At 42.1% G+C, this 25,737-nt stretch overlaps 1 protein-coding gene across 4 annotated transcripts in view; it reads left to right on the top strand.

The window, feature by feature from the left end:
• STXBP6 (syntaxin binding protein 6) overlaps positions 1-17,030 on the top strand; it is a 269,555-nt gene extending 252,525 nt beyond the window's left edge. For all 4 annotated transcript variants that reach the window (XM_059709535.1, XM_059709527.1, XM_059709520.1 and 1 more), the window contains 2 exons: positions 10,423-10,580; positions 16,549-17,030. In XM_059709535.1, coding sequence (XP_059565518.1) covers positions 10,423-10,580; positions 16,549-16,572 — 182 coding nt within the window. In that variant the 3' untranslated portion in view covers positions 16,573-17,030. The remainder of the gene's footprint in view (positions 1-10,422; positions 10,581-16,548) is intronic.
• The last annotated feature ends 8,707 nt before the right edge of the window (positions 17,031-25,737 follow it).

Here is a 25,737-nt window from a genome sequence, read left to right as displayed (position 1 = left end):
TTCACCCTAGTCAGTGTTGTTCAGTGGTTAGAGTGTCAGCCTGTGCACCAAAGGGTCACGGGTTGAATTCCCAGCCAAGGGCATGTGCCTGGGTTACAGGTTTGATCCCAGGCCCCTGTAGGGGGACATGCAAGCTCTCTCGCCCTCCTTCTCTTCTACTCTCTAAAAATCAATGGAAAAAATATCTTTGCATGAGGATTAACAAAAAACTACAACAAAGGAACCAGCGTGTTTCACTAGATAGGCCTTTGCATTCAATCACTCTGTAGAAGTGAAAGCTAATGTCATCATTATTATTTCAATTATTAATCTGTAAAATGTTTAGTGCAAGTCACAGTACTAAGCAGAACCTCATTAGAATCATTATGATTACCATGCAACCGAATTACTACCCACGGGGCGGAGGTGGGAGCTCATCTCCGAGCAGAATAGTGTGTGAGTGGATCAGAGTGACTTTAACACTGAGAAGGCCCATGGTCAGGGAATGAGGTTTCCATGAGACTTCTCTTTTGCTAATATGTCCTCTAGTAGTAGAGACACTGAGCAATGAAAATTGGAAGCAAAAAACAGAAAGGAAAATATTGGTTGAATCCCATAGTTTGCATCCAGTACAATTAATTTCAATATCATGAATACTGGCCCGGTAAGTGTACCTTATGTCTGGCCACAAAATGGTTTTGCTATGAAAATTAATACAATAGATGAGAACGGAACAGGGACTATTTAATCTACTCAAAAATAAATTATTATTCAATACTTTGGGTATAAATAGGAGTTACTAGTGTTTCTGATCTATTAACAGATTTAATATTATAGATCTCCATGCCAATTTTTGAGTTTATTGTTGTAGAACCCAAATCTACTTTATATACATACTTTTTTTTTTTTCCATAACTGGTTTTCCTCTAAATTGGTTTGGATAAATGGGACTTATTGAACAGGTATTCTTAATTGGTTAATTGATTGTGGGATAGAAGTAGTCCAAGCAAAACTATTAACAGATTTCATTTTAAAAGAGTGCTCTGAGGTGACCATTTTCACTCAGCACTGAGTCTAAATTGGCATGTATCTGTCAATCATTTATTTTTATATGATTTTTCCACTATCTTTTCCCCAAAAAGGATGAGTATTTTGCATTTCCAATATCTATATATGTATTTGATACAGGAAGTAGCTGCGGAAATTCTGTTTAAGTTGCCTCTTTACTGTAGAATTAGAAATTTTGAATATCAAGATGCAATCTGAAGTCTAGGATAATCAACAGAAATTATGTTGATATTTGTGCTATTAAAATGGATATTAGAGTGTTTTGTGTGCTTTTTAAGATCTCTCCTCCCCTTGCCCTAGCCAGTTTGGCTCAGTGGATAGAGCATAAGCCCTCGATTAAAGGGTATTGGGTTCGATTCTTGTCAAGGGCACGTACCTCAGTTGCAGGCTTGATCCCCGGCCCTGGTTGGGGCACATGTGGGAGGCAACCAATTAGTGTTTCTCACATCAATGTTTCTCTCTCTCTCTGTATTTCCCCCCTCCCTTTCACTCTATCTCTCTAAAAAAAAAAAAAAAAAAAAAAAAAAAACGGAAAAATATTCTTGGGTGAGGATTAACAACAACAACAAAAAAGTTTCCTCCTCTTTTTTCTCTTCTACTGTTACTTTTTAATTGTGATTTTAAACAGTAACAATACATTGTTAAAGCTTTATCTCAAGTTGCTCTCTCAAAAACTTCTAAATCATTAAACAGAAAGATGCCAAATATATTTTTTAAAAGCACATATTGAGTGATACTGATGTAAATGCATCATCAATGAAGTAAGAATAGTGTCCGCTGAACTCTTTGGAGGCTATAATTCAAAAGGCAGTTGACTTTATTTGCTATGCTCGAATGAACAAATTTAGGTATTAATATGATTTGTTTCTATTTCGAGAGAATTACTGCTCTGTCTGCCTTGGAAAGCTGTTTTAGTTCCAGATTAACTCAGCACAATATGATGAGCCCCAACTTTTCAGTCAGGCATCCTATGTGCAAAGCATACTCATTGATTTAATGAGTATGTGTTCAGCTCCATGTCTAAGCAACACCCTGAGCTACACACAGCAGGTATACAAGATATCTAAGAAATGCCTTCTGCGAGCCTCAAGACACTTAGCCCTGAGATAAGATGGCAAAGAGGGAGACATTCAATGGAATGGGGTGTATTGTGCCATTTCCAAAGTTCCTCCAAAGCAGATGTGGTCTTTGGGAGGTGGAGGGACAAGTGTCCATTGAGCACCTACAGGCACTTTGTATACATCTTCATCTTCATTTCCACATCAGCCACACGAGATGGGTGGCATGCTGTTCATATCACAGATGAGGACATTAAAGATCAGAGAAGGTAAATCACTCCCTCAAAGTCTTTCTGCCAACTATGTCAACGGAACAGTGCCTAGCACAGCCGTGGGCAAACGACGGCCCGCGGGCCGGATCCGGCCCATTTGAAATCAATAAAACTAAAAAAAAAAAAAAAAAAAAAGACCGCACCCTTTTATGTAATGATGTTTACTTTGATTTTATATTAGTTCACACAAACACTCCATCCATGCTTTTGTTCCGGCCCTCCGGTCCAGTTTAAGAACCCATTGTGGCCCTTGAGTCAAAAAGTTTGCCCACCCCTGGCCTAGCACATAGTATGCACTCCAATGAATAGTTCTGAATGTTGACCAAGTCTTTCATGGAAGCAATCTTCCACATCTACCATGAACCTCAAAAATGTGCATGTCCTTTTAATCAGCAGTTTTACTTCTAGGAATTATCAGAGATGTGGGCAGAGGTGTGCGTGTGTGTGTGTGTGTGTGTGTGTGTGTGTGTGTGTGTGTGTGAATGCAAGAAGGTAACCGCAGACTCATTTGAAAAAGTAAGACTTTTGGAAACACAATGAATATCTAAAAGAGTAATCTATAATAATAAAAACGTAATATGCTAATTAGACTAGACCTCCTTCTGGGTGAAGCCGGGGCTGCAAGGGAACCCAGGTCCCAGGGCTGGCAGCTAGGGGCAGGAAGGCCTAATCTTGCACAAATTTTGTGCATCGGGCTTCTAGTAGTTGAATAAATTACAATAATGTAATGCAGCTATTATAAACAGTATTTTCAAACAATTTTCACGACATAGGAAAGTACCCACAACAGGATATATATAACTAAATATATAGAGTATGGTTTCAGAAAAGCATATACAGAAAAATACTACAATAAAATGTACCATAAATATAATTTATGGTCATCTCTAAGCAATTGAATATGATATAATTTTTATTGCCTTTCTGTAATAATGTGTATTCTAAATTTTCTACAGTAAGATTTTTTAACTTATAATAAGGACAGGATGTTTTATTTCATATTATGACTTTTAGAAGTGCATTAGGAATTACTACACTAGTCTTATTGCATATAGTTAATACAGACTGTGTCATTAATCTCATTACAAGGAAATCCCCATGGAGAGTCAGTTCGCACAATGCTATTTGTTTACTGTGTGATTCCTGGCACATTGTTAACTCTCTCTCTCTATGTTGCTGCTCCCAACTGTAAAAATGGGATTTTAAAAATGATGATATGCCCATCACATTAGGTTGTTATGAGGAGCATATTTTATTAAATGTCTAGAAATAGTAAGATTCAGGCAACTGTCATTTTTGCATTGGATGTATTTATTAAGCTATTTAACTTATATTATTTTTATACTTTACAGTTGTTTATTTTAAGACTAATAACAACAATATTTTATAAACTTCCTCTTTACTTTTGCTATAGCAAAAACATTTCCTTTTTTGCATTTTGCTGTTGACCTAATTCATTAAATTCCTGGCACAATCTCTAAAGGAGATAGTAAACTTCACTAGACATAGACTAAACCCTTAGCCATTTGTCAAATTTAGAATTTCAGGACCTAGTTAGATCATATGACAGCATTAGTTATGTATCCAACTCTCTGCGAAGGCATGAAGAAATCATAAGAGGGGTGATATATACTGGTACTTGCTGCCTCTCAGTCAACCAACATTTATTAAGTGTCTACTGTGTGCCATGGATTGGGAATCAGAAGTGAGAAAGACAGAGTTTCTGCCCTCAAGGAGATCACCCTAGATATCCAACAATTACATGCAGAAAAATAAATACACCATTTCAAATAGATACACTATGATGTGTGTGCTGGGGGCAGCAAGGGTAGGATGGGCGAGATATGATGAGGTTTCCTAGAAAAGAGGTCTGGAGTGTATTGCAGTATTTAGAGGTAAGTGGGAGGGCTAAGATGAGAAGCAGAGTTCCAGACAGAGGTAGCAGGAAGTACAAAGGCATATAGGTAAAAGAAACATGACACATTTGTGAAAATTTTGGCGAGGTGTGGGATTAGAAAATGCTAGGTAGAAGGGAAAATGGATGGGGTTCCAAGAGAAGACCTGAGAGAGAGAAGCAGAGTACAAGTCTCACTTTTATCTCAAAGTAGTGGGGAGGTGGTAACAGACTTGCCTTTTTAAAAGATTTTCAAATGAAATTTATTGGGGTAACATTGGTAAATAACATTATATAAATTTCAGGTGTACCACTTTATACTATGACATCTGTATACTCTATTGTGTGCTCACCTCTGTCACCATATATTTGATCCCCTTTATCCTCTTTATTCTCCCTACCCCCTTTTCCTCTGGTAACTACCATTCTGTTGTTTGTATCTATGAGTTTGTTTGTCTTCTTTGTTTGTTCATTTGTTGCTTTATATTCCACAATGACTAAAACCATACAGTTCTTACACATTTCCATCTAATTTGACTTAACATGATACTCTCAAGATCCATCCATGTTGTCACCAATGTCTCAAATTCCATCATTTTTGTACCTGGGTAGTATTCCATTGCACATACTTTTTATCCATTCATCTGTCAGAGGACACTTAGGACACAAGGGGCACAAGACATGTTTTCATGTGTTGACTATGGTGAATAATGCTGCAAACAATATAGGGGCACATGTATCTTTATGAATAAGTATTTTGAAAAAGTTTGGCTAGAAATTTTTGAGAAGAGGGATTGCTGGGTAATATGGTAATGGCTTTTTTTCACAAAAATAGAACCCAAAAGTGCATTAATTTTGTATAGAACCTCAAAAGACCCTGAATAGCCAAAGAAATTCTGAGGTGGAGGGGTAGGAGGGCAAGCAAACCCCAAAGTCACAGGAATCACACTTCCTGACTTGAAACTATAGTACAAAGATACAATAATAAAAACACTAGGTATTGGCAGGAAAAATTACACAGACCAATGAAACAGAATTGACAGAGCAGAAATAAACCCACACATATATGGGCAACTAATTTTCAACAAAGGAACCAAAAACATTATGGGAAAAGCAAAGGCTCTTTAATAAATGGTGCTGAGAAAACTGGAAAGCCACATGCAAAAGAATGAAACTAGACTGCTATCTGACACCATATACAAAAATTAATTCAAATGGATTAGGACTTGAATATAAGACCTGAAACAATAGAAACATAGAAGAAAACATAGGTGTTAAACTTATGGACCTTGGTCTCAGAGAGATGATTGTGAACTTGACTTCAAAGAAAGAGGAAATAGAAGCAAAAATAAATGAATGGGACTACATCAAACTGAAAAGCTGTACAGCATAAATATATATATATATATATATATATATATATATATATATATATATATATATAATCAATAACAAAAAAGGTAACAAACTGAATGAGAGGAGATATTTACAAATGATACCTCTGATAAAGGGCTAATCTCCTAAATATATAGAAAACTTATACAACTCAACAAACAGAAAAAGAAACAATCTGATTAAGAAGTGGGTACAGGACCTAAATAACCACTTTTCCAACACAGACACACAGATGGATAACATATATGTGAAAAAATACTCAGCGTCACTAATTATAAGAAAAATACAAATCAAACCCACAATGAGATGCCACCTCACACCTGTGAGAATAGCTATTATAAATAAGATAAAAAATAATGAGTATTGGAGAAGATGTGGAGAAAAAGGAGCCCTCCCACACTGCTAGTGGGAATGTACTAATAAATTTGTGCAGTCACTATAGAAAACAGACTTGCCTTTTTAAAAGTGTGCTATAAAAGTGTGGAAGACAGACCAGAAAGGTGTAAGGACAGTCATACAAAAGGCTGTCTCTATAACTCTGAACAAGAGGGGAATTTGATCAATACAGAAACAATGAGAATGGTAGAGAACAGAGAGCTGTGTAGGAGGTGACCTTTAGTTGTATGGGGTGAAAATGAGGGAGGAATCTAGACTTGACTCCCAGACTTCTGAATTGAGAAGCTGGGCAGATAGTGAGGTTAGTCACTGAGCAGGAGAGCCCAAAGGAAAAACAAGTGTGAAGGGAAGGGTAACAGGGTCATGTTTAGACATACTGATTTCAAGATAAGTGTGGGCCACTCACCTGGAGTTGTCCAGTAAGAAAACATACTAAGGATCCGGAGCTCAGCGCACAGTCTAGCTAAGGATAAAAGTTTGGCCATTGAAGCCATGAGCTGGGTGAAATTGTCCCAGAGAGAGTCTGTAGAGTGCATAAGAGAAGAGAGCCAATGACAGAATCCTTGAATTACAGCATTAGCAAGAAGAGCTCAGAGAGAAGAAAGTAAGCAAGCAGGAAACCCAAATCAAGAGAAGAAAATTCAAGAATTAGGGAATGGTCAATAGAATCAAGTGGTGTCCTCAGGGAATCTATACTCCAGCTTGGAAATCCGTGCATCTACAGGTGAGAAAATGAGGTGGAAGAGTCGCCCAGGATTGGACTTGATAAAGCACACCAGAAGGATATGGACAGTTCTCCCAGAGTTGAGGTAAAGGAAAGAATGGAATTGTCCTGAAGCTTGATAAAGGTGATAGGACTTCACTGGGCCTGAAATGTGGATAGAATTGAAACCAAGAGAGGTCATTTCAACTTAGGCAACAAGATTTGTTCAAATCCATCCTCATGCCCCAAAACAACCAAAGATAGACTTTCTATTGATAGTAGTCAACAGTGTCATCTTTGAATAGTGGAGACAGCATTTGGTTCCCTCTTTTAGTTATCACATTTGGACTATTGGTTAAATCATCTGTATAATAAAAGGCTAATGTGCAAATCCACTGAACAGTGGAATGACTGGTCACTATGACATGCACTGACCCCAGGGGGCAGATACTCAATGCAGGAACTGCCCCATGGCGGTCAGTGCACTCCCACAGGAGGAGCACAGCTCAGCCAGAAGCCAGGCTCACAGCTAGCGAACACAGCTGCAGTGGCGGAAGCCTCTTTCGCCTCCACGGAAGCTCTAAGGATGTCCAACTACCAGCTTAGGCTCATGGGGAATGGGCCTAAGCTGTCCATCAGACATCCCCCAAGGGCTCAAGGACTGCAAGAGGGTGCAGGCCGGGCTCAGGGACCCCCAAGTGCATGAATTTTGTGCACTGGGCCTCTAGTCCTATCTAATAAAGAGGGAATATGCTAATTGACCCTCATGCCATTGCAAAGATGGCAGCACCCACAGCCAATAAGGAGGGAATATGCTAATTGATTGCCTGCCCTCAAAGATTGCAGTGCCCACAGCCAATAAGGAAGGAATATGCTAATTGACTTCCACACTCTCAAGGATGGCGGCACCCACAGCCACAAGATGGTGGCGCCCAGTCCCCTCAACCCCACTGGGGTGGCAGGCACATGGCAAGCCCGGGCCCGCCTCCAGGCAGGCCCAGCCACTCCACGTGCCTGCCTCCAAAGACCCCCAGTTCCCTCAGCCCGCCAGCCACCCAGGGTCGGCCCAAGGTGCAGGCAAGCCTTAGATGTTAGCTGCCCAGGGCCAGCCAGAGGCACAGGTAAGCCTTGGATGCCAGCCACCCAGGGCTGGCCCAAGGCGCAGGCAAGCCTCGGATGGCAGCTGCCCAACCGATGCCCAGGGTGCAGGCAAGCCTCAGATGTCAGCTGCCCAGCATCCCAGGGCTACCCAAGGCTCAGGTAACCAGATGCTGGGTGAGGCTTGTGCTGCCGGCAGTGGCAGCAGCAGAGGATGGAGCGTTGCCTTCCCCTGATCGCCGGGTTGCCTCCCACCCCTGAGGGCTCCCGGACTGTGAGAGGGGGCTGGCTGGGCTGAGGGACACCCCCTCCAGTGCATGAATTTTCATGCACCGGGCCTCTACTATCATATAAAATAGGATGTAGTGTCACCTGACATCATGTGCAAAATTAACTTTATGGAAGTCATGACAAGAAACAGTATGGTTTGTACATAGCAAGATTATTTCAGAAACACAGATATATCTGAACTTTGAGAATATCATGAGGGTCAATTCCACTGGGAAAAGACAAGTCCTGGTTATAAACCCTCTTCATTTTGTGAAAGCTACTTATAAAATCCCTTTACTTTAGTGCAGCTATTCCTAGCTGTGAAGTTGCAGATTCTTAGCCCCATTTTTTCCCCTTGCCTCTGGTGACTAAACTGTGGGTATGTGGAAGGAAGCAGGAAAGGGGGGAGTTCTTCTTGTGCCCTCCCCTACTCCTCACCTTCCAGTCCCTTCTCCATCTTCCTATTCCATCCCAATGGCCTCTTTCTTCTTGAGAACACTTGACTTGCAATGCCACACAGGCAATAACTCTTCATTTACCAAGAGGAATGCCTAGAGGGCAGAAACAGTCAGGCATTACCTGGGGAAATAACCTGTCAAAACCTCTCTTTGCTTATCTGCTTATAATTCTGGCATAGTAGATTGCTTCCCAGAACCAACACACTATCTGCAAAGAGGAAGGTACAGAATAAGGAAAAGTCATTGGAATACCAGGTTCCAGTGTTGGCTGTGTCCCTGGTGACATGATCTTTTATAAGCCACTTAACCTCAACTAGTCTCAGCCTTTTCAGGAGAATTTTTGGACAAATGAGAGGATATTTGTGAAAGAGTTTTATGATTGCAAAATGCTATTGAAATGTTAGACAGTGATGATAGGCTGTCATCATAGTTATGAGTTAGATGTGAAAGAAAGGGGGACCAAGATTTCTCCTCCTAAATCTGTTCTGAGGACCTAGACCTTCCATTCCAACGCTTGCATTCAACCAGATTACTCCAGAGCCTCTTCTCTCCTGGTCCCTGTTCATCTGTGCGATTTATCTTGGCTTGTTGTAGTGCTTGATGCAACTGAGTAATACTAAGTTACCCCCATTCTCCTTCCTTCAATGCTAGTGGAAGCCCTTGAAATCCACCCCGAAAGAAGAAAAATGGTAAACAATTCATGAAGTGCTTCCTCTGGGCAAAGCACTTTCTTCTCCTGAGATCATTTTCTACAAACCACAGGCTGTTTCCACAGAGGAGAAATTAGGAAGCCTTTGCAGCTGAGACAAGAGGAAATTACATTTCTATTAAAAGCTGTCTGTGGCTAGATGCATCCATCTCAGGTACAAAGTTAAATGATGTAATAAACTTATTCAAAGACATAAAGCTATTACACTAAATGTCATTAAATAGCTTCCACTTAATGTTAACAAAATGCAGCCATAAATTTCCTTCGGTTGTCATTTTGCAAGATGCTTGTTCTCAGTGTCTTATGCATCTGCCAGTTCTTCACTGTTGAGTTCTGTATCCAAGTCCTGGCAAGTGGGATGTCAGGGATGCCTAAGCCTTTGAAACATGATGACTTCCAACTTTCTCGGTATCATCTCAGGTGAATCTGGGAGTGCTAAGTTCACTAATTCACTGTTTTCTACCTCCAGGCTAAGTGCAGTGTTGAGGCTCCATATTTCATATACTAGAGATCAAAGGCAAGGAGACCCAACCAACAGAGTCACAGCTCAGAATTCAAGCTTGGGAGGTGACACATCTACTCCAGACTTTGAGGTTGATTCAGAGCTTCTTATGTGGAGCCATACATTTAGGATGAAGGTTAAAATGGAAGGAGAGAATTGAAAGGAATACAGAGCATTATATCTGGAAAAGTTCTGTGCCCCCACTTTTCCCGTGGTTGTTCACCTAATCCCCAATGGGAAAGGTGCATAAGATACAGACATGTCTCATTAAACTGGCCTAATTCCCTGAACTTATCATGATTCCCATTTCCCATGCAAGCCAAGTCCTAAATCCAGGAGGACCCAGTCCCTTTATGCTTCCATAAACAGAATGCCAGGAGAGTGGGAATGAGTGGTGTGTTGGTGATAGGGATGTGGGAGAAGCTCTCAGCATTTGCCCAGGTCCTACAGCCAACAGGTATTTTTCCTGCCAGTGATTCAGTGAGACCCAATCAGAAGAAATGTTGACTTGGTCTTTGTATAGTGTGGCCTGCCGTGCTCTTACGGGCTGCTCACCCCTGGCAGGGGTCTGTCACTGTGGTCCAGCCGAGCCAGTTTCTGATGCTCTTGCTGTCCTTCAGGAAACAGCATCCTCCATTCAGCGGCCGATAGCGTGTCCAGTGCCGTGCAGAAAGCGAGCCAGGCCTTGAACGAGCGTGGGGAGCGGTTAGGCCGAGCAGAGGAGAAGACCGAGGACTTGAAGAATAGCGCCCAGCAGTTTGCAGAAACTGCACACAAGGTGGGTCCTGCAGATGGCAGAGGTCTCAGCTCTGGGCTGTCAGAGAGCTTCGGTGCTGAGAAACTTGTTTTCCCTATGTCCCCCATGAGGGCAGATACCAAATCAAGCCTTTTTTCCTCCCTATACAATTTCCATCTGCTACTTGGTAAGTACCAGAGTCCTGAAAGATTCCTCCTGTCTCTGTTTATTGGGGTATCTCCTTTCTGATTTAGAGATCTTTCTGACATCTTTATCCCTATCGCTGACCTTGGACCTTAGAGAAGTGTAGACCATTTTTAATTCCTGCCCAGAAGTTCAGGGCTCAAGTCTCAGGGAACAGTGTGGAGGGAGGAAGAGCTCAGGTCCCAGAACACCCCTCCTCCCTTGGCCTGGGCTGGAAGAGGACTTAGGGCTGCTTGTGCTTACTTTTCCTTGCTGTCTCTTTCCGGTCATGAGCTCAGCATCCTGTGTTCTTATCTTTTCACCGTATGAAATCAAGCTGTCGTCCCAGGGCATGGTGCATCTCAGGGCTGGCCTCCCTCTGCAAGGGGCTGTGGACCTCTAAGGCCGACCTGACCAGCCCAGAGCTGCCTGCAAGGTTCCCTCCTGCCTCTGAACGCAAAGAAAAGCATTTCCCAGTGACCGTGACCGTGGGTACACACACCCACCACATTCACACACTCACTAAGAATGTGCCTTTTGGAGGGGAAGGGGGAGTTTTTATTGGCAGCTAGCTATCTAAGGCAGTCACAAACCAAAGGAAAGAGTCCCTGTTGGTCAGACGATAGAGAGGATTGATTTATTGCTCTTCTTGTGTTTAAAATCAGAGCAGTTCTTCTCTGGCTAGTGATTTGAATCTAGGTTGCCAGAAACAACTTCTGCTGATAACTGTTAGCATCTCAGACTCATAATCTGGCCTTACACATATGGTTTTTAGATGACCTTGTTGGGGAATGTGGGGGTTGATTTGTTTCAACAGAAAACTCCACTTTTGCTGAGGAAACAAGAATAGACAACCTGAAAAATAACAAGAAAAATCTCTCCAGCTGAGCTCAGGCCTGGGGCTCCGGCTGGGACCAGACTGCGGATCCAATTCCAAATGGATGTTTCCTGCCTGCCCTTCCTGCAGCCCCTTTGCACAGACCTATTTCATTGTGTCATCAACTTTCTATCATGACAGGGTCTTACTGAACAGCTGCCTTGGGGGCCCCTTTGGGGTTCCCTGGAGGAGATGTGGGCAGATCTGTTTGAAAATGCAGGCCAGCGCCTCGGCTTGCTGTGGCTGTCACGAAGGGAGCGAGCTCAGATTTATGGTTCACTTGTCCCTTGATCCCTTCTCTAGCCTTCATAATACAGAAATAATGATGAGCTGGAAATGCTAGGATTCCAGCCCCAGCTTCATTTATAGCAACAGCAACTTTAGTGATTTAAATGAAAGGTGGACAGAGGAAGTCTGGAAAAATGGTTAAAGTGTCGATTTGGAGAAGAGAAGGCTAAAGGGAATAATTCGTAATTGTCTTCAAGTCTGGGAAGGGTGATAGTACAAGCGATTCTCTTTTATGTATGACCACACAGAATAGAGCAAGCGATAGTGCACTGATAAAATTCTGCTAAAACAAGAACTTTGGTTAATGATTAAACCATGAACCAGGTTATCAAGGATGTCTGTGAAATTGCACTTCCTAAGGTGGAGGAGACAATACCTGGAGGTCACCGAAGTGGGCGACCCCCTCAGAAGAATTTGTACAAACACTGGACTGGATAACATAAGCAGATGGCCGGAATTCTTGGCCCTGGTCACCCTGTTTCCCTGATACTTTGGCAAAATTTGTTAAGTAATTGGGAAGGCAGTATGTATGGTGTGGTGATTAACATCTTGTGTTTGATTTATCATCTCAGTAATTTACTCATCAGTGACCTTGAGCAAGTGCTTAATTTCTCTAAATTCCAGTTTCTTCATTAGTAAAACATGGCTAATTGATACTAATATCTATCGTATAGGTTACTGAGAGAATTGAATGAATTCCAAACTATAAATCTATTAACACAATACATGGCACATATAAATCTAAATTAATATCCTATATAATAAAAGGCTAATATACAAATTGTCCCCTCGACTGAGAGTTTGACCAGGAGTTTGACCAGGGGGCGGGGCTGGCTGGCCAACCACCCAAGGCCCCTCTGATCGGGCCAGGCAAACCCCACCTATGCATGATTCGTGCACTGGGCCTCTATTTTGTTGTAATTATGTCCATAACAATGGTTTCTGCTGACCCTGCCCTATGTGGTTGCATAATGAGCGCAGTATGGTGGGGAAGGGGGGGTGTAGGCATGGGCTTGAGGATCCTAACACAGGGATGGGAGGGGTTAGAGGGGAAGATGTTGTATCCTCCAATGGAGGGAGGGAGGGCCTCCTGCTACATGCCGATGCTTTCTAAACACAGAGCAGCCCTTGAAGCAGAATCCACCAGAAGAGAAACCGACTAGCCCACCAAAGGCAAAAGAGCCTCTAGCTTTAACCACTGGGAGGATCCGTGCCAGCCAGTGACATCCCCTCCTGTGGATGGTCTGAGGAGGAGAGGGATGGGCTGCTAGTGTCTGTCGAGGGAGTGTGAGGGAGACACTGTTGAGGCCAAACTGGGATGTGTGCTTATGAATCACCGCCATTGGCAGTATTCCTAACGAGGAGACTGGCCTCTTTAGATAGGGTGTGGCCGTTTTCCTGGAGACTAGAGCTTTCTGATTTGAACCCACTGGTATAGGCTGACCATGGGGATGTCCTTTCACTGGTCAGAACCCTCCAGGCTGCCTGGTGAGGAGAGAGTTCGGAGGTGGAAGCCAGGCATTCCAGCCCCCAGACACGTGTGGCTGTGCTGACTCAGGAAGAGCGGCTGTACTTACAAGCCGAGACTCAGTGCCACGTGAGAGCCCCGAGCAGAGAAAGGCAATTCCAGGCGACAGTTCTTCATGTTTCCTGGTTGAACAGGGCCAGCATCTCTGGCCGGACAGTATGGCCTGCCCTTTAGATTGCAGGAGGAAAGGATCTCCGGCTTTCTTGCTTTCCCCGGTAATCCTGCAATGACCCAGGTATGCCAGCTAGTGGATCACCTTTGCATGCCCCTGCTATCAAGATGTGTGGCTGTTTGTGTTCTGTAGAGCAGATGGAAAATGCCCCCACAGCCCCTCTCCCCCAGCTCAGTCAGCCTGGCTTGGGGAAGTGGGGTTCCTTCCTGAGCTGTGGGCCAGGTACAGTCTCAGCCCTTAGGAAAGTGCAGCTCAGCCACGGAACAGACCTGCTCACTGTCCCTGCCCCAAAAGCACAACGTTGCAGTGTGGGCAGCACTCTGAGGCCTGCCGGGCAGTGAGTCAGGAGGCCAGAGCGGGACCCACACCCAGGCATCCTCGGATGACATTTCTCGCGGAAAGGAAGGGTGATCCGCCCTGTTTTGCACAAGCCTAATTTGTGGGGGAGGGAGTGGTCAGTGGCATCTGCCTCACTGGCTGCTTGTGTCCTTACTCTGTGCTTACTTTGCGTCTCTGGGCCAGAAGGGACCTCAAAAGTCCAGGCCTCTTAAAGATTCCCCCAGTATGAGTAATGATTTATTATTATTATTACTATTATTATTATTATTATTATTTGGGGGTGGTAGTTTGCACGGCTTTAAAAGAGAAAGCTTTCCATGACATAGTAAGAAAATAAAATATATCAAAAGGATATTTTAAACTCCCCTTCTATAGGAACTCTGACTTCTAAATGGATCCATCGCATTTGAGTTGGAGATGATATTTATAGGCATGAGGTACAAAGCAGTTGTGATTTTAGAGCTCAAGGTCATATCAGGGAAGCAACAGTACCCTGCCTTCCATATTCTAGCTCCCAAGCAATTAAAAAAAAAATCTAGGTAGCATGGAAAGGATGCCGCTTTCTGACTTTCTGCAAAAACACCTCAAATAGCAGAATGTCCAATCCAGTTGTATTTCTGCAAAGCTGAGCTGGCTACACCTGCCTGACTGGGACCCCCTTTGTGCAGGTCCAGATGCACTGAAGTGGTAACCAGGGCCTGGGAACAGCAGCCCCATCACTGCTAAAGATTACTGACTGGGTGAATTGGCACAAGCCCTCTAGTTGAAGGTTAACAGCTCAGTGAATGAGAGGACAGCAGCATTGATCAAATATTTATGATTGTTATTCATTATGCACAACACTTAACAGCTCTATATTGCTATGAATGGTCCACCCACATTGCTAAATAATGCACAAACACTGGAAGACAGAGCAAGACATGGGGCCATACAGCAGAGGGGGCTCACAGTGTGGCCGGGGAATAGGATGCACTGGAGCAGGGGTGGGCAAACGTTTTGACTCGAGGGCCACAATGGGTTCTTAAACTGGACCGGAGGGCCGGAACAAAAGCATGGATGGAGTGTTTGTGTGAACTAATATAAATTCAAAGTAAACATCATTACATAAAAGGGCACGGCATTTTTTTTTTTTTTTTTTTTTTTTAGTTTTATTCATTTCAAATGGGCCGGATCCGGCCCGTGGGCCGTAGTTTGCCCACGGCTGCACTGGAGGGAGAGCCCTGGCCCTGCCACTTCCATCCCCCATGTTTCCATAAACTCTTTGAGGTCAGGAGTTATAAGCCACCTTCATCCTTCATGGCAAAAACCCACAGCACTTGGCACATAGCCTGACTTCACCACACTGTCTGACAGTTGACTGGCTATTGCCGTCAGCACTGCAGAAGGCCTGTGGAGGTCTTGCAGAGATTAGCAACATGAGGCCTCGGTTCACAGTCCCCTCCCCAAGTCACATGCTGACTTGGCCCGGGTGCAACAGCTGCAAGAGAAATGTTGGCGCTGTTCTTGCAGGTGACCTACCTGAGGTGGTAGCCCCAACTTATCACTTCTTTGTTGGAGACATCAAGAAGGGGAAGGGGAGCCTAGGATTGATTGCCCTGCATTACACTGGGGAAATGTATCTTGGACATCTTCCAGTGTAATGCAGAGCAACTCTGGGTGGAATCAGAAGGGTTTCCCTTACTACGTCTTCAAGGACTGAGCCCCTGGTCATGATGCAGATGACAGAACTTTCTATAAAGTTATTTCCTACATAGAATCGCCTGCTCTTTGCTCAAAGAGCAAATTCTCAATCTGCTACCTACCCCCAGTCGCTCCCGCCCCAAATTCAGGGATTAATCCCTTATATCAGACTCTGTACATATGAAGAATTACAATTCATTCTTAACTCTGCCTTCTGGTTTCCTTGAAAAGAATCTGTCTGAGAAAAGCAATGTCAGATTTAATTTTATGTTCATACCTGCCTACACTTCCTTAAATATATCATTAAGGGCTCCAGCTGGGTCAGGGAAGATGTTGAATGATGTGGTATATTTGGTGTTCCCATTTATAAAGATCTAACATTTCAATAAACCGCATTCCTCCATCTGGATTTGGTCTATTGTTCGGCCCTAACATGGTTTAATCAAGTGCATTGGACTTGGTTGAATGTCCTGGTTGGATATTGAATGGATATTATTGAAAATTGCTTCTCTGTCATTGTTGGTTGCAATGCTTTAGGAGATGTCAGTAAATTCTTACATTTGAAGAGTCTTGGGTTTCCTGGATTACTAGTCACCCAGGAGCCCAGAGGCCTTTCTTCATCTACCCCACCTGTTCCTCAGGTGGGTCTCTCATTCTACCTGGCATTGGCTTCTCCATTGTTTCTTCAGTGGGATGAGGGAACATCACATAGCGGTCTCCCTCACCTGGCCACGGACACTGACTGGGTGACGAGGAGTAACAAATGCAGTGCTCCATGGATGATTTGGGGAAACGATGCACATTTACTATATAGATGCCAATGTGCATGGGACTGGTGATAACCCAGCAAGCAGAATCGTGGTGCTGCTTCTCATCGTGGGCGTGGGCACAGAACACATGGAACTCCTGCTGCCTAATAACTCCCTTTTCTCTGTCTCCTTAGCTTGCCATGAAGCACAAATGTTGAGGAACTGCCTATGCTGGTGAGCCTCTGAAGAGAAATGGAAGAGTTTGTTTGCTCAGCAGTTTTTTTCAAGAATTCCGGACCTCCACTTGCTTCTTTTTTTCCAATAATATGTGGACATTTAGGGGTTTTGTTGTTCTTTTGAAGATGTTAGTATGAAAAAAGACGTTGTGTTTATATATTTCATGATCTTGCTAAAAATGCTGCAATAGCAACAGATTCATTTTGGTTTTGCTTTTTTCCACTGTGTGTGTGTATGTGTGTGTGTGTGTTTCCTTTTTTAAACTTTTTTTTGTGGTAGTTTGAATGTGAAATTTGGACTAACTGATATATTGAGCTGGGTCTAAACTGGCATCATGTATTTTTTTCCCCTGATATTAAACAGGAAGACATTTTAAAATGGTGACATCAGATGTTATTGTTCCTGGATGGAAATAAAAGTCAAGCCATGATTGGTTTCACTCAGTCTCCTAGCTACTCTTAATTTGAAGGTTAAGGTGCTATATCCTGAGAAATAAATCTGTATTATGAAAAACAATTGGATTTATCAGGGGAAACAGCAGTCTTAGATTTTGCTTTTTATGTAGTAATCTTTTGCATGAGCCATCACCAGCATTCAAAAAAAACAAATCAGAATCACAGATAGAAATCTCCTTTCTGAGGTACAGTTTAAATACTTGGTTCTAGGCTGATTATTTGAAACTATCAAATGAAGGATAAAACTTTGAGGTTAAAGACCGAAGAAAAAACCTATTTAAAAACCTCTGTGCATTATTTATGGCTGGGTTTTTTTGTTTGTTTGTTTTTTGTCATTGTCCCAAACTCCAGTAGCCGGTATTGAAAAGAGCTTGGATGTTTATCAAGAATTGATTTGTCCAGATAAAGGTCTATGTAACTGATAATGTGAAAAGATGTTACATTTAAAATGTTTTCTTTTTACAAAGTCATGTCTATCTTAAAGATACCCTCACACTGTCCTTGGGAAATGGCCTTCAGTTTCCTGGTATCTGATTTTTGGAAGTGTTGATGTTGTCATTGCTACTTATTTACTGTAATTTTCAGTATGGGTTTCTAGACAAATTGCATTTCACGGCAATTGCAGCTTGCCAGGCCTGACATAAAACAGCACCATCGTGAAGCCTGGAAGAAGTTGGTTCACACGTATGATTTTGAATTACTTGAGGTAGTACTGGGTTTAGAGCCTGGGCGTCTGTTTCTTAGAGGGTTAAAATGCCAAACATGAAAGCCTTGCTTTGTCTTCCTGAAACAGGAGGCAAGCTGCACATTCAGACACATTGCCAGCCTCCCACCGCAGCACAATGATTTTTAAGCTGCCTGAATCTTCAGGACCCTTTCTGTCCCTTCCTACCATGGAGCCAATTGAGTCCGCGTGTATTGTAGCCTCTTACATAGCAGTATAAGATGACTTTTGGATTATTTATGCTGATTTCAATAGCTTAAGTTCTCCTGATAGAGAACTTCCCAGGGAGATAGAATATTGGAGAAAAAAATCATCTTATACAGTATGTGTCAAAAGGGAGATGGGGTTTGCTCTAGACAAATTTCTGAATCCTCTTAGGGAGATGATCCAATTCTAAAAAACTCTGTAAAATTTATATTGTAAACTATAGAAGTTTACTATAATATTTTGTACTTTTCTTTTGGTGCCAAAAATGTTTAAAGAAATAAGAAGTTTTCTATCTGAGAAGTACCATTAGAAGCATTTATAATTTTTAAGAAAAGCCCAAAATATCACTCCAAAAAGATTTTGCTTGCAGACCTCGTTTCAGGCACACACACATAATCATTTTCCCAAATTGGATTCTAGCTTTAGAGGTAGATAGTTGGTATAAATAATTGAAAGGGTAAATCTAAAACACCCTGACAATAAGCCAAACTCAAAAATACAATTTGTTGCCAACTAACAACAGTGTTTGGGGAGCTACTTCTGAAGTAGCAGAGGATGAGGTCACAAGCATACTGTGAAATTTGAGATTCTTCCTTCCTGCTCAAATTGTGATAGTTACTCTTCATAAATATAAGTATTCCACATCTTTCCCTTTCCTCACTCTCTGTTTATCCTTTAGGCTTGTGTCTTATTGGAAATAGCCTGGATTAGAAGAAGAGACCTATCTGAATTAGCTTTCTCTATTGATTTGCTTCTTGGCTGTGGCCATGACCTTGACTTCCCCGTGTCAAAGTCATAAGTAGGGCTCCATTCCTCAGAGAGTCCAGAAGAGCAATCCCTGCCCCTCCTCAACCTCTTGAACTCTTGCACAGGAGCCTGTGATGACACATATCCTTTTGTAGAAGGTGCTGTAATACAAAGTATTAATAAAATCTAACCTAGAGAAAATTGCTAAATCGACTCACATTATTTGGGACCAATTAATTTGGCTGACCTTGCTAGAAGACATTTAATTTCTGTTTGTTTCATTTCTGCACTTCGCTATGAGTTTTCGGGATATTGTGTTTTTGTGAAGGACTTCTTAAATTGTATTGACAACTCATAAAGAAATGAAATTTCCCAGTGTTATTAGTTCCTGGAATGTAGCCGTAGTATTCTTCACTAGTATTATTAGGTATCTGTGTACAGGAAGTATACAGTTATTCAGGTTAAGTTTCATATTAAAAATGTATTTGTAAAATGTAACAGGATCAGTAGTTAGCATTTTTTAAGCTCTGAAAAAAAAATAAAGAGTATGTGTTAGACTTCAAATTACAGTGAAATTCGTCTTAATACTTTTGTGGCTAGCAAAGGTTGTGCATTTATGTAAAAATATTTACAGAATGCCCTAAATATGGGGTATTAAAGATAGATTTCTCTTTCAGTTTTAGAATTGCGGCACTCCTGAAGTCTGTTGTGCAGTTCATTCTTCAGATGTTCTCTAAGATGTCAAATATAATTTTTGTTTCTTTTAGAGACAAGTAACACCTGCTCATGATTCACTATGACAACAAACCCTAATTTTGTCATTAAATATTTTAACTCTGTGATGAAAGTTTGTTTCTCTCAGTTATTTGTAAAATCTGTATAAACACAAATAGGTAGGCATCATTGTACTGTTGATGCTAATGGGAAGATCTTGTGTGCCTACAGGAGACCAAAGAGCTAGGATTAACATTAGGGTAAAGTTGCATAGCATTATGATAATGAGATTCTATCCAGCAAGAGTTAAATATTTTTTATTCTCATGGGCAAAGCAATTAAGCCAATTAGTAGTTATCTTTCTGCTGATGTTAATGTTATGCTCATCTCAAGTACTTATTATAGCATGCACCCTCATTCAACAGACTAGTTTCATGCCTTGTTAAACTGGAAAGGAGACTTGGTCAAGTCTTCTTTCCAATTGATCAAATTATGTCAATTTATTTTTATGGAAAAGTAAATGCGACTTATTTCATCACCCCATTTGTTTTCAAGGGAACTGACTTAGGTGACTACTGTAGTATAATAGCCATCTCTGGATTGGCATGGAGACTTGGTAAAGCAGTCAGGATTTTAAAATATTTCCTGGAAGGACTGCAAGTAGAAGGGAAAACTATAGTCTCCACTTTTCAGAAAAATAAAGAATGGATAGATGGTTTAGCTAGATGAGGACCCCACCTTAAGTTAATTATGTAATTGTGAATTAATTATAAACCAACTGCCTTGAAAAGGTGACCTTTTTTCTTAATATAATTTTTATTTGTTAGTAATTACATCACAACCAACTCTCAAATTTTATAGGAGGAGCAACATGACAAGTGTTTTTATAAAAATCAATGGTGCCTTTTCCCCTTATAGTCAATGAGAAAAACTATTGGCATCATAATAATCATCCTCTGCATAAACAAGTGGATTATAGTTAAGGGCGGGATAGAAGTAGAAGGGGGAGAAAAATACTAGAAATAAATTTGAAACAGAATTGCAAATGTTTGAATGTTACTGTTTTGAACCCCAATATTGTTATTGTTATCAAACTAGTGTTTACAGTGAAGGAAGGGAGTACTTTATTATAGAACTAGAGGCCTGGTGCACGAATTTGTGTATCAAGGGGGTCCCTAGGCCTGGGCTGTGGTATCAGGCCAAAACTGGCTCTCCAACATCCCCCAAGGGGTCCAAGATTGTGAGAGGGTGCAGGCCAGGCCGAGGGACCCCATCAGTGTATGATCGGGGCTGGGGAGGGACGCAGGAGGTTGGACAGCTGGGGAGGGTCCACGGGAGGGCTTCAAGGTGTGTCCAGCCTGTCTCGCTCAGTCCCAATCGGCTGGACCCCAGCAGCAAGCTAACCTACCAGTTGGAACATCTGCCCCCTGGTGGTCAGTGCACATCATAGCGACTGGTCAACTGGTAGACTGCCACCTGGTGGTCAATGTACGTCATAGCGAGCGGTTGAGTGGCCTTAGTATACCATTAGCATATTATGCTTTGATTGGTTGAACAGATGACCGGACACTTAGCATATTAGGCTTTTATTATACAGAATTGGCCACTCCAGAGTATGAGTGAATTCCTGCACTGAAAGACTGTACTCTCTGATGGTGTGTAGGTTTCAAATTATATAGGGTAAAATCACAAGACACCATGAGTTAGGGGTTCCAGGTCATGAGCTGACATAGGATAGTAAATAATTTCTTCAAGTCTTGAGGATAGCTCTGAGGTCAGCTCCAGAGTCCCTCTGTCTGATTTCATGGAAAAAATAGTCAGGGGTCCACCTTAGGGCTCAGGAGCTGAAATATAACCTAAGTCAAATGTTATCATTAGCTTGCCATACGTCCTTTTGACCATAAGTCAGGTCTGGGCTATTGTCTTCTGCTGCCTTAGGGGTAAAGGATTATCAATGGGAAAGCCTAGTTCTATGAGATGAAATAGGGACAAAGAGGAAGAAATGATTTCTAAAGTTGCAGTCACAAATCAAAATCATGAGGACCCTCAGTTTCATTATTTCCTGTTGATTCTGTTCTGTGTGCCTCTTCACTTGCCATGGGTGAGCCTGGATGGGAGCTTATTAACATGTGCACACAGCTGGCCTCAAGGAAAGGGCTGTGCTTCTGGATGCCCTGAAGTCACTTTGTGACATCTTCTTGCCAGTATGAACATGGTTAGGCAGCTGACAGTATTTCCAGGGGCCCATAAAACTGGAAAATGCCACAGGTGGACTATTACCAGAATATGAGAAATGTAAAGACTTGAAACATGAGAAAGGTAAAGACTTGAGACATGAGAAATTCCCGGCTCCTGGAACTCTTAGAATTTCCTAAGAGTTGAGAATGGGGAAAAGTGTCTTTTGTTATGTTAATAAATTTATTTGGGGGATGTACCTACAGATTGAGTTCTGGTTTCCCATGGAACCAACCACATGATTAGAGGGTTGGAACTTCCAGCCCCAGAACCCCACATCTCTGGGGAAGGGAGAGGGGCTGAACGGTTCAATCAATTGTCAATGGCCAATGATTAATCAATCATGACCATGTAACAAAGCCCCATAAAAACTGAAGAAGATGAGGTTTGGAGAACTTCTGAGTTGGTGAACCTGTGTAGATGCAAGGAGAGTGGTGTGCCTGGAGAGGGCCTGGAAGCACCTTGCCTTCTCCCCATTCCTTGCCCTATGCATCTCTTCCATCAGGCTGTTCCTGCATTATGTCTTTTCACAATAGACCAATGATTAAGTAACATATTTCTCTGAGTTCTGTGAAGCTTTCTAGCAAATTCATAATATCCAAACATGGGGTTGTAGGAACCTCTGACTTATAACCAGTCAGTCAGAAGTAAAGATGACAACCTGGATTTGCGACCGGCATTCTGAGATGGAGGGGTTTGTTGGAACCTCCAGTCTTGGCCACTTGGTCAGAAACAAAGGTAACCTGGGCTTCTGTTTGGCATCTGAAATGTATATTGTGGGGTGGGGCAATCTTGTAGGACTGAACCCTCAGCCTGTGGAATGTGAGACTATCTCCAGTAGGTACTGTCAGAATTGGGCTGAATGCTCTGACACCCTGCTGGTGTCTGAGAATCATTTGTTGCTGTGGGGAAGCCCCCACCCCCACATGGTAGAATTGGGTCCACCCACAAGGCAAGTCTTACTTTATTTCTCTAAATGTGAATGGACTAACAGTCCTCTTTTAACAAGATGGTGCAAAAGAGGGATTTTCTTTTGGTTTATGTTTTGATAATCCAGAAATTATGTATGAAAAGATTTGGTATAGTGAGAGCCAGCCTGACACAAAATTGATCATCACCTATACCTCCCCCAACCCAACCTTTTGAGCGGTCACTTTTCTCCCTTCTGTGCCCTTCTTGCTTTCTGGCCTTTCTTGAATCCTGTTTTAGCTACTCTTCCAAGGTGTTACCTACACACAGCAGTTTAGGGAGTTCTTCCATCCTTGCTGTGGCTTGTCAGTCACTTTGGGGAACTTTTAGAAATGCATACATTTTACTCCCAAATTTGCCTTCTTGGTGTCCCTGTCATCTTGGTAAAAATTACCCCTGAAGTCCCTGAATGGTGGGGCACTTGGCTTCCCTAGATGATTGCCAAACTTAAATAAAATTAAAGCTGTCAAGGAAATGAAACATGATGTGCATTTAAGCTCTATGACTGCTATTATGTAACCTTCTGCCTTGACGCCCATTTTACTTTCTCCTTTGAGCTTGATCTGGTGCCTCAGCATTTCCTGCATCATAGTTTCTCTTCCCACCCCGCCCGGAAGTTTTCTATCACGTTTTCTTATTTCTGCTGGTGGGCAATGAGCCTGGGCATAGCAGGTCTGCAGGGGCTGGGTCTGCCTCTGGTGGCCCATCCACTGGGCACTGCTGGGCGTGGGTTGTTGGCAAAGCTGCCTGGCCTCCCTCAGTGCTCCAGGAACCAGTGGATGGACATAGGAGACTCCAAGCCCTCTGCTGAGGCATGTGGTCACTGCTCTCACATTGCATCTACTGGACATTTTAAATGCTATTGATCTTCATGGTAAAGTGAAGATTTTTTTAATAGAATATATATAGTTTTTCTTGTCCTCATGTGCTTAATCAGCTCAAGTCAAGGATGCCTGTCCCCTCACACATCCATACTTGGATGTGTCAGAGGCTGGACAGCAATCATCAGTTCTACAAATCCCAGGTGACACTTGAAAACATTACTTATGAGCCTTTGTCCTATGACATTGCATCGCAATTGCTTTGCCACTCTGAGGTGACACAGAAAGAAGAAAAATGAGCCCGTGGATTTCCAACTTCATCCTGAGATCTGAAACATGGCTGGGATGATTCACAATTTCTGAAGAAAATTCCTGTTCCATGCTCTGGCCATGTGTGCCAGGTGCCCTGTTTAATTCTAATACCACATCCTTAGCAATTAAAGCCTGAAACTTTCTGTCAGTTTTCCTTAAAAACCAATCCTGTCTTGTACTGCCCCAGGAAGGAAAACCCAGTTCCCACTATTGAGCAGGCTTTTTTATTCATAGCACAATGGCTTCCTTCGGGGAGTTTTGCTCTTTTAGACCTGGAATTACAGTGATGGTTACTGTGGACCCATTTACATTGGTCTGAAACTCCAATATTGAAGGAGCTTCCGCATTTGGATAGAAAGAAGCTGTGGGGGAAAGAATGTGTGAACTTTACGCCACCCTCACACCCACAGGGAAATTTAACTGGAGTGGACATGAGCAGGGTGTCCACTGGGGTGGTTTACTGGAGACAGCATTGCATTGTGGTTAATGAGTGGTCTCAGGAGGGCCTGCCCCGCTTCAAATTCCAGCTCCATTCTTACTAGGTGGGTGGCCTCAGGCAAATTACCAACTCTGTGCCGGTTTTCTCAGTTCGAAAATGGGAGGAGTTATCTACTTCACAGGTTACCATAAGGATTAAGTGAAATAATGAATGTGAAGCCTTTAGCTCCTTAAGAAGCAGCAGGCTACTTCTCTGTGAAGGACACAAAATAAAGTAGTAAACCTTACAGCAAGCATGTCAAACTCACCCTGCATGCAGCCCACAAAGAATATTTTTGCAACCAGCCAATATAACAGTACGTAAGAAACGTTTTAATAAAATTTTCATAACTTAATTTTTACAATATCCTATTATACATAATTATTAATAACAAACTGCAAGGTTTGCTACTGACTGATTACTATAATCGTGTTGCATTCATTTCCCTTTCACGCCTTACGGCAGGTGCACCATTTCTCTCCACTTATTCTAGCAGCAAATATTTTAGCAGCTGATTGCCACGTCATTAGTCTTGGACTGACTTGTTTGGTGTGCACAACAGGAAATATTTTGCTTTCAGCGAACAAGAAAAATAGGTTTATTTGCATTGTGCTTATTAATTTGTGCAGTTATTCAGTGTCTGGTAAGTTAATGTTCAAGAAAAAATATTAATTGTTATTAAAATGTTCTATTATTTTATGTTAACGATTACTCATTTATTTCAGCCCTTTGGATTCAGCATGTCTCTATCGAAATAAGCCTATGTTTCTATGAAAATTGAAGCTTTTGGTTTTTTGTGGCCCACATAAACTTAAACCTTGTTTATTTGGCCCGTGTTAGCCTTTGAGTTTGACATGCTTGCCTTACAGGCTTGTGATCCTGCAGACTGTGTTGCTGGCTAAAAGAATGGATTTGTTCTCCTAAATCCACTTGGGTACAGGTCACATGAGCAGACATTATCCAGACATCTTTGGCCATTTTTATGGACATTTCATTTATCCCATCTCTGGGGGGGTGGCGGGGGAGGGAAGAGGCTCCTGGCCTACAGGCACCCAGTGGGGCCATTTTCTAGAGAAAATTTCCAAAAAGACAAACTTCAAGAGAGGGGAGTGAGAGAAATTGGCCTCAGTGTCTGTGTCATCAACTGTGGGAACAGAAGTGAATGGTTCTATGGCCTGGGATATTACTTGACATATTTTGGGGGTGATAATGCATGCCTCTCTTTTAAAAAGAAGCTCAAGGTTGACCTACAGATATATTTTTTTCTGACTCCAAAGATGCTGATACTCAATTCCTATCTGACTTACATTGAGAGTAACTTAAGAGAACCATTTACTCTACAAATTAAAGCTGGGCATAGAGTGAAAATAGCCCTAAGAGAAAGAAAGGAAGTAACTAATATCCTACTAAAGTGTGAATTGGTGATAGCACACCTTCCCTGGAAGCATCTTTAGGCATTCATCTAAAAGAAGAAAAGAAGACTC

Source organism: Myotis daubentonii, chromosome 1 (assembly GCF_963259705.1).
Source record: "Myotis daubentonii chromosome 1, mMyoDau2.1, whole genome shotgun sequence".
In the NCBI taxonomy this organism is placed as follows: domain Eukaryota; kingdom Metazoa; phylum Chordata; class Mammalia; order Chiroptera; family Vespertilionidae; genus Myotis; species Myotis daubentonii.
This window is presented reverse-complemented; position numbering and strand designations above follow the sequence as displayed.